The sequence below is a fragment of the Aquarana catesbeiana genome, linkage group LG07 (genome assembly GCF_042186555.1).
Source record: "Aquarana catesbeiana isolate 2022-GZ linkage group LG07, ASM4218655v1, whole genome shotgun sequence".
Lineage (NCBI taxonomy): Eukaryota > Metazoa > Chordata > Amphibia > Anura > Ranidae > Aquarana > Aquarana catesbeiana.
The window spans coordinates 40,211,720-40,225,400 of record NC_133330.1 but is presented as its reverse complement, the minus strand read 5'-3'; the positions used below and the strand labels follow the sequence as shown (position 1 = coordinate 40,225,400).

At 44.4% G+C, this 13,681-nt stretch overlaps 1 protein-coding gene across 1 annotated transcript in view; it reads right to left on the bottom strand.

The window, feature by feature from the left end:
• Positions 1 to 13,681, bottom strand: part of LOC141102963 (protein SHQ1 homolog) — a gene marked incomplete at its 5' end in the record, with an annotated part of 135,807 nt that overhangs the window by 102,005 nt on the left and 20,121 nt on the right. Inside the window, 1 exon segment of the mRNA XM_073592030.1 lies at positions 12,360 to 12,413. Coding sequence (XP_073448131.1) covers positions 12,360 to 12,413 — 54 coding nt within the window.

The window sequence follows — 13,681 nt, the reverse complement described above, 5'->3', positions numbered from 1 at the left end:
TTTCCTTTTTTGGAGATAATTGACGGACGCCGAGTTATACTGCCGCATACAGGAGTATTTTACCCAAAAAGATCTATAGGCCAGCCCAGGACAAGCCTTCCACTACCCAGCATGCCTCGGTTGTATAGCACAGCAGTACCAAGAGTATGATCATTAATACAGAGTATGACCTGTGTCCCTCGAGAGATTCCTAAAAAATGATTTTACGGTAAGTTCAAGAATCCTATATTCTCATCTACTGAGGGACACAGGAAGTCTTAAACCTTCAGGATGTCCAAAGATAATCCAACTGAGGGGTGGGAAACCGCCTTGACAAAACAGAACTAGGGACTGCATACAGCCCAATCCGCCTATAGGACCAGTGCCCGAAACGGACACCAAATAAGGCCCAACCTCCTGCCTAATAGGGTAAACCGCCAACACAGCCAGAGGCAATACAAAGAAAATTAACCAGATACCCCAGACTCAGAAGAAATGGCCACCAACCAGAGAGGAATGCCTCAACACAGAGGGGAGCACCAAACCAGAGGACAGGAAAGAAGCTGGAGACCCAGAAGCCACCAAGGGGTGAAACACAACAAATTCGGTAGTAAGAAGGAAAGAATCAGCAACTGAACATGGTAAAAAAGGAAAAACAACAAGTTCAGGGTAGAAACTGATACCAGGTAAGGGACCTAGGAAACACTCCTTGTAAGACAACCCTAGCTGGTCTAGTAGGAAGACCCTAAGCCACTAAAACCTGATCCTATAAGGGTCAAGAGATGAGAACCCCCGTACCTCAGGACATTGCCCTGGCAAACACCACCTCACCAGGGCTTGACTTACCGGGGGAAGAACCCTGGATTCCTAGGACACCAACAAAAAAAAATTGAGGCATACTAGGTAGAGGAGAGGTTATCCTGAGATGACCTACAGTGTTCAATCCTCTTACAGGTGGCAGTGTTTGCCAGTGCCCAATCCTCCTATAGGTGGCAGTGTTTGCCAGTGTCCAATCCTCCTACAGGTGGCACTGTCTGCCAGTGTCCAGTCCTCCTACAGGTGGCACTAAAACCAGTCAGTATATGACTTTCTGTGACCCTCAATGGATGAAAAATAAATACTTTAAACTGCTGAACAGTTTCTTTTAACTCTTGGTAAGAGCTCTACGCTGAGGTCCTGGTTCTGCACACCATTGGTAGAGACTCCAGGTTCCATCCCTACTTTTTATAAACTAGTCTTCCTTATGAACAATGTGAATGCACAATATACACTATATTACCAAAAGTATTGGGACGCCTGCCTTTACACGCACATGAACTTTAATGGCATCCCAGTCTTAGTCCGTAGGGTTCAATATTGAGTTGGCCCACTCTTTGCAGCTATAACAGCTTCAACTCTTCTAGGAAGGCTGTCCACAAGGTTTAGGAGTGTCTATGGGAACGTTTGACCATTCTTCCAGAAGCGCATTTGTGAGCTCATGTACTGATGTGGACGAGAAGGCCTGGCTCGCAGTCTCAGCTCTAATTCATTTCAAAGGTGTTCTATCAGGTTGAGGTCAGGACTCTGCAGGCCAGTCAAGTTCCTCAACCCCCTAGTCGCTCAGCCATGTCTTAAAGGACGTTGCTTTGTGTACTGGTTCAAATCCTTTGGTGGAGGGGGGATTATGGTGTGGGGATGTTTTTCAGGGGTTAGGCTTGGCCCCTTAGTTAAAGGAACTCTTAAGGCATCAGCATAACAAGACATTTCGGACAATTTCATGCTCCCAACTTTGTGGGAACAGTTTGGTGATGGCCCCTTCCTGTTCTAACATGACTGTGCACCAGTGCACAAAGCAAGGTCCATAAAGACATGGATGAGAGAGCTTGGGGTGGAGGAACTTAACTGGCCTGTACAGAATCAGGACTTAAACCCGATAGAACACCATTGGGATGAATTAGAGCGCAGACTGCGAGCCAGGCCTTCTCATTCACATCAGTGCCTGACCTCACAAATGCGCTTCTGGAAAAATGGTCAAACATTCCCATAGACACACTCCTAAACCTTGTGGACAGCCTTTCCTGAAGAGATGAAGCTGTTATAGCTGCAAAGGGTAGGCCAACTCAATATTGAACTCTACGAACTAAGATTGAGATGCCATTAAAGTTTATTTGCAGGCATCACAATACTTTTGGTAATATAGTGTATGTGTAAAGCACTGCTAAAAATTTATGCCACTATAGAAATAACTGCAATAAATAAATAAATAAAATAATGTAACCGGAGGAGTTGGAACACACAAAAGGTAGAAGGAACATCCAAAATGTCCAGGTGGACAGGATGTTAGAAATTGAGAGACAGTGGGATCTTCTACTTCGGGTATCTAAGGCATATTCAGCCAACTGGGCTCTACCTATAATTAAAATATTACTTTTGGGTGAACTAGCCTTTTAAAAGGTAAACACTTTAAGAAAATATGAACTAAGGCCAGTCATAGATGGTTTGAATCTTGGCCGATTCAGCAGGGACCTGACGAAATTCGATCCATCTATGGGGAGGATTGTATTCAAGTAAATTCATCGTTTGACTTGGGTACAACCAGCATGTCGAATTTTTGAATGCGATTATTGCCAGCAGCTACAGCTGATAGCAATAATCACTGCATTCTCCCAGAAGGGAAGGCTCACTGTGCCCCCCCGCCCCCCCGCCCCCCCCGGAGAACACAAAAGCTCCGCAGGAGGGATCCCCCCAACAACACTCATGGCACGTCGGAAATTTGGCGTGCAAAAGACCGATGAGATTTTTCCGTCAGAAAATGCGACCGCGTGTTTGCTCCATTGGTCTTTTGCTGGCGGAATTCCAGCCAGCAAAAGACTGAGAGCATGCTCTCAATTTTTCGGTCGGGGAAAGTTCCTATCCGAAAATGCGATCGTCTGTGGCAATTCCGACGCGCAAAATCCCTATGCATGCTTGGAAACAATTTGACGCATGCTTGGCAGCATTGAACTTCATTTTCTCGGCTCGTCGTAGTGTTGTACGTCACTGCGTTCTTGACGGTCGTAATTTCAGCAAACTTTTGCGTGACCGTGTGTATGCAAGGCAAATCCCGTCGGAAAAACCGTCATATTTTCCAACGAGAAAAACGATCGTGTGTACGCGGCATAACTGTGTTGATGGGGGGGAAAATTTTGCGGTTTTCCTTCCTGCAAACTATGCATACCCTTTAATGACAGTAAAGGACATACCAATCGCCTCTGTCTATTTGTATGCAGAATTCCAAAATGCTCGACTGTTCTTTTATTATATGGATTGAGCTGAATAACACGCTCTCCTCCTTGCTTTTCCAGATGTTCCGATTCATCCTAGACATTAAATAGGCTGCTTATCTATCATCAGTTGCAATTCTCCCTTTTGTTTTTCAGGTAATAAACTTCAAAAAGCTACATGCGATAGTCACACAGGTCCTCGGCGAAGCTGCGCGTCGGGATTCCTCTTTTACGATTTCAAAGAGCGATCTGGTCTCACGCACGCTGTGCAGACATCGCTCCGGGCTCTGATATGATCAAACTTTGATAATCCACCAAAGAATTGGCAGCCCGCCAGCAACAGTGGGAAGGCGGCTGAGCTGGGAGGCTGGCATCAATGGGAAGGGCATGAGGAGAATGTGATTTGTGGAATTTAAAGGGAAAAGCTGAGCAGGACAGAAATGCCCTGAAAACCTATATAATGTGAGGTTATATACACAAGACAAAAATTATAAGATGAAACAATCAGCGCCACAAGTAAAAAATATTGTGATGTTTAAATAAGATAACCTAATAATAAACGTGCACAGCTGCTAAACATTCCAAGTGGTACACCATACTAATTTCAAAATAAAGAGTAAATAAATAAATGTAGCGCTATGTGTAAAAATATATATAAAGTGCAAATCTCTAATATAAATAAATGAAAAAATGAAGAAACGAAAACATGAAAAACTCTTCTTGTGATCAGTGTATCCACACAATTCCACCACAGTGATTGTTCATCCTCAAAAGGAGTGCACACCACCATTTTTTCTTCATTTTATGGACTATTCATTTATATGTAGGATTTATTTATTTTAGAGATTTGCACTTTATATTTATATATATTTTTACACATAGCGCTACATTTACTATACCGTATTTATCGGCGTATAACACGCACTTTTTTCCCCTTAAAATCAGGGGAAAATCGCGGGTGCGTGTTATACGCCGATCCCTTGCGATCCTGAGCTGACAGATCTTCAAAATCGCCGACCGCGATTTGAAAATGGCGCCGCCGGCGCCGAAATACACAGAGCCGGTCCTCGGCCACTTTCGGCTTCACTGGAGCGCCGCCCGAACCTAGCCGAGTGTACTCGGCTAGGTTCGGATAGCTCCGCTCACAGTCACGCCCATCCCGGGCGGGACTACGAGTGGAGCCGAAAGTGAACGAGAGCTGCCGAGAAGAACCGAGGACCGGCTCTATGTATTTCGGCGCCATTTTCAAATCGCGGTCGGCGATTTTGAAGTTCAGGATCGCAGGGGATCACAGGATTTTCAAACTGCGAGCTGCAAGGCTGCACTGGGGCAAGGCTGCATTGGGGCAAGGCTGCACTGGGGCAAGGCTGCACTGGGGCAAGGCTGCACTGGGGCAAGGCTGCACTGGGATAAGGCTGCACTGGGATAAGGCTGCACTGGACACTGGGGAAGGCTGCACTGACAAGGCTGCACTAAGAAGGCGCCGATATATATATATATATATATATATATATATATATATATATATATATATATATATATATATATATATATATATATATATCGGCGCCTTCTCAGTGCAGCCTTGTCAGTGCAGCCTTCCCCAGTGTCCATTGCAGCCTTATCCCAGTGCAGCCTTGCAGCTCGCAGTTTGAAAATCCTGTGATCCCCTGCGATCCTGAGCTTCAAAATCGCCGACCGCAATTTGAAAATGGCGCCGCCGGCGCCGAAATACACAGAGCCGGTCCTCGGTTCTTCTCGGCGGCTCTCGTTCACTTTCGGCTCCACTCGTAGTCCCACCCGGGATGGGCGTGACTGTGAGCGGAGCTATCCGAACCTAGCCGAGTACACTCGGCTAGGTTCGGGCGGCGCTCGAGTGAAGCCGAAGGTGGCCAAGAAGAGCCGAGGACCGTGTGTATTTCGGCGCCGGCATTTTCAAATCGCGGTTAGCGATTTTGAAGATCTGTCAGCTCAGGATCGCAAGGAATCGGCGTATAACACACACATTTTCCCTGATTTTAAGGGGAAAAAAAGTGCGTGTTATACGCTGATAAATACGGTATATATATATATATATATATATATATATATATATATATATATATATATATATATATATATATATATATATATATTATATATATATATACATACACACACACACACACACACAGTCTATACCTACTGTATGTACGGTTTCAATTATGATCTGTAAGCACCGTGATAATCCACTCCCAAAAAAACCCACCTTTTGAATATTTGACTTCTTGAGCTGAGGTGATAGATACCAGGTGTCTTCCTCAGTCGGATAAAACCTTATAAATAGATACGCAAAATATATACCTATATGGTTGGCCTCATAGTGAGTGAGGCATAGCCACTACATGCACAAGACCCAGACGCGTTTCAAAACATTGATTCCTTCTTCAGGAGTTAGTAGCAATGAGGTAGGTATCTGTGATGTCCTTATAAAGGTGAAAGGTATCCATACACCAGCCAGGCAGATTAAAAACAAGCGACATCCATAACATGACCAGGAAGGTGGAAAGTCCCAAACATATTGGGAAGCTAAAACAAGGACCACACATCCCCTGGGAACACACAAAAAGTGGCCAGACTGAACGCCCAGGATCGACAGAGAAGGGGTGCTGAGTACAGGCTGAAGGGGCCCAACGCAGACAAGTCCATTTACCCCAGACAAGTATAGAGGAGGCTGCATTGGGCCCCTTTAGCCTGCACTCAGCACCTCTTCTCTGACGATCCTGGGCGTTCATTCTGGCCACCTTTTTTCCAGAAGAAGATGACATGACTGTATTTGTTTAAATGTATTATTTCACATATCGTACATAAACAAGACATCCCCTGAGAATAAGCCCTAGCGTGTTTTTTGTAGCCAAAATTAATATAAGACCTGGTCTTATTTTCGGGGAAACGTGGTAGTGAATGCAGGGTCCTGGGTTAAATAACACTTTAAATACACCAACAAACTGAAGCCAAACTTCAGCTCACGCTTTATAAGCAGTTACAGCAAACTGTTTTTCTTTTTGGAATAAAGGTTACATAGTTGCATAGTAGGTGAGGTTGAAAAAAGACACAAGTCCATCAAGTCCAACCTATGTGTGATTGTGTGTCAGTATTACATTGTATATCCCTGTATGTTGCGGTCATTCAGGTGCTTATTTAATAGTTTCTTGAAGCTATTGATGCTCCCCGCTGAGATCACCGCCTGTGGAAGGGAATTCCACATCCTTGCCGCTCTTACAGTAAAGAACCCTCTACGTAGTTTAAGGTTAAACCTCTTTTCTTCTAATTTTAATGAGTGGCCACGTGTCTTGTTAAACTCTCTTCTGCAAAAAAGTTTTATTTCTATTGTGGGGTCACCAGTACGGTATTTGTATATTGAAATCATATCCCCTCTCATGCGTCTCTTCTCCAGAGAGAATAAGTTCAGTGCTCACAACCTTTCCTCTTAACTAATATCCTCCAGACCCTTTACTAGCTTTGTTGCCCTTCTTTGTACTCGCTCCATTTCCAGTACATCCTTCCTGAGGACTGGTGCCCAGAACTGGACAGCATACAAGGTGCGGCCGGACCAGTCTTGTAGAATTATCATTTTATCTCTGGAGTTGATCCCCTTTTTACAAGTTTTTACATGAAAAAATAAAAGCGGATAATTTTATTCACCCCTGCCAGTGCTAAGTGATGTGTTTCATCCATGTAAACTGATACATTCTGCTGAAGAGCTTGTGCTTTTGAAAAACAACAGACTTGCTGGCTGGATCACCAGATAAAAAAGGAAACTAATGCAGCCATCACATCTAAGAATTTTGTAAACTGCAATCAATTAAATGCTGGTGTTTAATATCTCTTCAAATGCTTTATAATGAGATTTAATCAACTGTGACAACAGACCCATCAAAGATATAAATAATTCATTGCGCTCATTACTGCACAAAGATTGTTCATGTGGTGGTTGCTCAGTGATCATTCCCTTCTCCAATTCATATACTATGGACAAATCAAGTGTACATAATTCTGCAAGTTCTGATGGTGCAACATTATCAACAAAGGGAAGTACACCATGTTACCAAAAGTATTGGGACACCTGCCTTTACACGCACATCAACTAATGTTATCCCAGTCTTAGTCCCTAGGATTCAATATTGAGTTGGCCCACCCTTTGCAGCTATAACAGCTTCAACTCTTCTGGGAAGGCAGGGCAGCATCCCCGAGCTTCAGTGTTCGGACCGTACTCCATGTGGGTCTTGTATATGAGCGCAACTGCACCGACTTGCTGGGCGTTATATTCCGCTGGCTCGGCTTGCCCTTATAAGCCCACTTAGACATGGCTACTGCACAACCTGATGAAGGACCACGCCTCCTGCCTTCTCTCCCGGATCTGACGCCACCAGCTGTCATCTGTGGATCCACGCCATTTGGGAGCCCTGGACACCACCAGTGTGGCCCAGACAGACACCATACACAGTGAACTGGACGCAGCTTGCAGCAGTGGGAGCCAGTTACATGCTTGTCACAAGCATTATCTTTGTGAGTGGTTTATTTTTTGCATTAAAATGTTTCCTTTATATACCGCACTCAGATGGCATTTGCACTGCTCTTTTTCTTTGCTTTGATCTTTACAGAGTTGCTTTTAGCTCCCCCAGCTGGCATCCATTGTACAGTGCAGTATCTTATGGACTTACATTGGACTTTCTACTGACCGTTTAATAGTCAATATTGTAGTAATCCATATCCTGACCATTAGTTAAACTGCAGAGCATCAGTGTGACAGCTTGCTTAGGCCCCTTTCACACAATCGGTCCGATCTTTTTTCAGGTGGACCCAATCGGACCCTCCATTCATCTCTATGAAGCGGCAGATGTAAACAGACTTGTGTCCGTTTACACCCGCCTACCTCCAATCCGATCCATTAAAAAAAACAGAAGGGGGATTTGTCCCCTTCCGTCTCGAGGGCTCAGAGTAGAGCAGACTGTGTCCCTGTCCGCTCTGCATATGCAGATTGAACACGGACACGTCATCCGCTCATTGTGGCCCCCAACTGACTTCCATGTCGCTTAAGTGGCCCTCGCTCTTCCAAAGGTTGGCCACCCCTGCTTTAGCAGACACCTGAATGTACCAGTTCTAGCAAATCTTCGGTAAAACCCAGGAGCCCCCAAACTCTGGCACATTCAGTGGGAGCCCTCACCATCCCAAAATGCAATGCAGGTGTCTGAATGACCAGCAGAGGGGCATCTCCATTGCACTGTTGGAGGGCAAAACAAAGTATAAGGCTCCATCCACACTTGCATGACTCCAAAGTTGTGCTGACTTTGGAGTACAATTTGGGTGAAACTTTGACGCAGGCTTGGATGGGTGCAACTTGGATACGACTTTGGCTTTGACCAGTGCTAATGGACAACTGTTGCACAAGTGTTGCATTGTTTAACATTCACGTAAGACTTTCAGGCAACTTCTGGGGGTTAACATTGAAGTCTATGGCCCTCAAGTTGCATGAAACTTGGACCAAAGTAGTGCCTGAACTACTGTATTTTTAAGTTGCTGTAACTTTAAGTCACACATATATGAATGGTTATCATTGCAAAACATGGGGAACAACTTGTCAGACAACTTTGATGTCCAAAGTTGCATGACAAGTCACACAAGTGTGAATTGAGCTTCAGACTGTATCAGGCAATGAGGCACCCACATTGAAGAAAATTGACTAACAATGACAGGGACAGGCAATCACCTAGTGGTGCCTACACTTGGGGATTAGTGTGCTGGGCAGGTCTTTTTACAGGGCTTCTGGCAAAGAACAAAACACACTCCTGCTGTTACTTAGAGTTTGGTAGGTTCTCTTTAAGCCCACAGCATATCAACAGAACAAAATGAGAGTACCTCCAGCCTGGCCGTGATCCCTGGAGAGTCTCTATAAAGTGTCTGGCAGGAGCCAGAAGTTGCAGCACTGGTGGTCACACTTCTACCCTATCGCTGGAGCGCTGTAGTATTATTGCTGGCCGCTGTTCAAGCAGCTGGAGTGCTCACACAGCCCAAGCCAACTTTGCGTCTTCATCTCTCACACAGCCGCAGTTAACCCTGTCATGGGCAGCCTGGCAGCTTTAACACTCATGGGCAGTTTTGCCTGATTATACCTCGCCTCATTTGGCACTGCTAATATGTTATAATAATGGACTTGCTCAAAGGGCCTGTCCACTTAAAACTAATATTTTAGTTATGTACGGATGCCAGTGTTGATTTGCCTACATGTTTACTACATCCCTTATATCTAGTTATGGGATCTAGATTCACCTAGCTATGTCAGTGATCTTGCTAAGTTACTCATAGCTAACTGGATACTGCAGACTACATAGGATCAATGGTCTTTGTACAGCCTCATTAGTCTCTAATGATGGGCAAGACTCTTATGGCAGCCCAAGACCATGTGATTTTTAGCCGATGCTGAACAAAACGTACCATTTTTTACTCATAATGATGTAGTGATGGTGATTTATGGGAAGTATTCTCTCATTTCTGTTATGCTGCATTTTTAGTTTTTTTTTTTTTTTTTACTTAAAACTAATCTCCTGCCAGATCTAAGACCCTAAAACTAATAAAATAATGCAGCTCTACAGTTATTAATACATAATTAAAATAGGAATTTCGACTTACCTATGAATTCTTCATCTTAGAGTACAGTTTAGGACTATTATATATAGACCATGGATTATATGCTGCTATCTCAGGTGATTGAACACTGGCAAAAACTTTTGCTAGGGTCACCCTAGATCATACCCATGTAACCCTGCCTACTTATTCTGTGAGGCTCTGTTTTTTAAGCAATAAGGAATGATCAAGACACAGAGGGGAGGGATCTGTGTAACGTATTGTACTCCAAGATGAGGAATTCACAGGTAAGTTTAAACTCTTATTATAATTATTATTATACAGGATTTATATAGCGCCAACAGTTTACGCAGCGCTTTACAATATCAAAAGGAGACAATACAGTTATAATACAATAAAATAAAAGAGGATTAAAGCGGGGGTCCACCTATCGTTTTTTTTTTTTTTTTTTGAGTTCATTCACAAACTTTTCTTCTCAGCATTACATACTCACATATTGTGTGTAATATGTCCGCCTGTGTCAGATTTCGTCGGAAAGAATAACTTATATTATTCACTGCAGGCGGTTTCCATCTTCATTGTGGGCATTTGAAGCCCACAAGCATTTATTTCCTGGATGTGGTGAAGGCTGTGCTCCCAGCATTCACCGCTCGTTCCCGCTCATGCTCAGTGGCATCCTGGGAAGCCTGAGACTAGCTCCCAGGAGTCTGGGAGAGGCTAGAAACACGCCTACTCCCACGGGAGGAGAACCAGGAAGTGCAAAGAAGAATAGAAAAATAAAAGGTAATTACGGCGATTTAAATTTTTTTAAACGGCATGTCAGCATCTAGGCAAGGAAGAGAATACATACAGATATTGTTCAAAATTTGGGTGGAACCCCGCTTTAAGAGGGCCCTGCTCAGAAGAGCTTACAATCTAATAGGGCGGGGCAAGTGGTACAAAAGGTTGTAACTGTGGGGAATGAGCTGATGGAAGTGGTAGAATTTTAGTTGGAGATGTGATAGGCTTTCCTGAAGAGATGAGTTTTCAGGGATCGCCTGAAGGTAGCAAAAGTATGGGATAGCCGGACCAGTGGAGGTAGCGAGTTTTAGAGGATGGGAAAGGCTCTGGAGAAATCCTGGAGACGAGCATGAGAGGAGGAGACGAGAGAGCTTGAGTAGGAGGTCTTGAGAAGAGTGGAAAGGACGATTTGGGTGGTATTTGGAGACAAGATTGGTGATGTAGCTCAGGGCAGAGTTGTCAATGGCTTTGTATGTTTTGGTTAGTATGTTGAATTTAATTCGCTGGGTGATTGGGAGCCAGTGTAGGGATTGGAGGAGAGGGTTGGCAGACACTGAGCGGTTGGTAAGGTGGATAGTTCTGGCAGCAGCATTCATGATAGACTGAAGAGGGGATAGCCTATGGAGAGGTAGGCCAATGAGAAGGGAGTTGCAATAGTCAAGGCGAGAGATAACAAGGGAGTGATTGAGGAGCTTGGTGGTTTCATTTGTTAAAAAGGGGCGAATTTTAGAGATGTTACGGAGGTTAATTCTACAGGGCATAATTGTACAGTACAGGACACAGGGCTGGTATTCATAGACCATGGGACATTGCCCAAGCAAATAAAAGGCAGGCAACAACATAGCTATTAGCTAGCAAAATTTCCAAAAGGCCAATAAGAAATCAAGGATTTAAAGAACCAGAATAAAACACTCAGATAACAGCTTGAAGCACCTTGCACCAGAAGCTCATATCAGCTGAAGCCTGAATATCAACCTGGTTCAACTTGGAAAATCTGCAAATCTTGGATACAAATGCGTGATGCTGAAAAGCTCCAGAATGTTGATGGATAGTTTTGTGTCCTGTTGTTACCACGTTCCAAGTCCCTGTAAGGGAACGACTTTCCCAGTTCCAAGGTAAGAGATCCACCATGCCAGGGAGAGCTTTGCTTGACTTGACAGAAGCATTGGGTGAACCAAATATTTGGTCTGCTTGTTTCACATCTTGAAGATGTTGGATTGCAGGGGTTTAGAGTAAAATTAGGCCACCCCCCCTGAAAAATTCCCCCCAAGGCAAACGCCTTGTTTGCCTCAATAGATACGCCCCTGGTAACAGACGTTTGCACTGACATGCTGTGTTTAGAACGGCAAAAAAGAACCGGCTGTTTATTCTAACACTCAGCCACTACATGGCACCTCTGCAAGGAATCATTGGTCACATTAATGCCACCACATTTCTTCACCCCTGATTTAGGCATTGACAGTGCATCTTGGGCCATACGATCACAAATGATTAAGAATGGGATTTCAAATAGTTTAATGGACAGGTGTGCATCAAACTGAATGCTTTTGGATATGCCCAGAGTTTAGATTTAATACCAGCAAACAGACAAATAAAAAATAAACTTCCTCTCCCCAGAAAATGATCATCTGTAACCAAATCCACACAGTAAATGCAGTGCTGCTCAATTATTCCTAAATAACACCCATATTGTAATATTTAATTTGCAGAAACCATAATCTGGTAAGTACATACCTCAAACCAACACAGGGATCCACTCAGTTTTCTGATATTCCATACAGACTCAACCTGCAATAGATGAAAACAGATAACACATTAAAAAGGGCAGTTTGATGCTGAAAAGTATAGATAACACTAGTAATTAGGACATAAGCCCTCCATTCCATTAAAAAGAAAACTGTTCAAGACATTTACCTTTACCCCTCCCCCCAATGCTTAGAAGAACCTCTACTGTACGCCATGGCAGATGAGGAAGGAGGTTCAGGGGAGGAAAGATGTAGATCAGAGAGTACTGATCCCACAGAGCCACCACAGCATCCACTGTTTCTGCTAGAGCTCATGTGTTAAACAAAGTCTGCAGGCGGAATCTGGCTCGCCAAGCCATTTCATGTAGCATTCGCACCTCTCCTGCAGCTGCAGCACCCCCCTGGTCATCGCTCCCACCCTGTCTCAAAGTCGAGAGCAAGTGGAGGACAGAACTCCTCAGCCAGATCCTGCACTTCTCTGTGCAGCCAGAGGCTCGTCTCTGCCCCCCCCTCAGCAGTTGGCAGCAGAGAGGTCAGAACTCCTCCAACAGATCCTGCACCTCTCTGTGCAGCCGCAGCACCTCCTCGTCTCTTCCTCCCCTCATCTCAGTATTCAGCAAACTCCAACAGATGACTCCAGCCATCTTTTGGTCCTCCTCCAGACCCTGCACCTTCTGCTTGCCAGCTCCGCCCCCGGCTTCTTCCCGATAGCAGCACATGGTAAGGGGGGTGCACTGTGACGTAAAGGAGGGTGGGGGCGCTTGACATCTGATGTAAGGGAGGAGATGGGGTGCTCTAGACACCTAGTCTTACAGATTAAAATGTCCCTTTGAGGGCAACCATAATGCTGATGGGGCTCGTGATGAAATTGAGTTTGACACCCCTGTGCTAAAGTATTCATGTACCTGGAGACAAGCCTGTGCAATTTGTTAGAAATAGAAGGGAAGGCTGTCACACAATGAATGAATCACAAGCGCCACATTTATTGCAGAAAACTGTCAGACATAATAATGAATGCCGTACCCTAGGACCACTCCCTCCAATGCATTTCACCCTATCAGGGCTTAATCCCAAATTGGGAAAAACAAGTTAGAGGGGCAGTCCTAAGGTGGGGGAAAAGCTAGCAAGAAAGGTTAAAGTTTTCTTTGCAGAGCAGAGAAACTATGTCAATCCTCCTAGAACACTTGAAAAAAAACTGAGGCATAGTGAGAGTAGGAAGGGTTAACATGGGCTGGGTCACAATTTTTTTTTTGTTTGCCAGTGTCCCATCTTCCTGTAGCCAGAAGAATAACCTGACAGTCTAATGCCCCG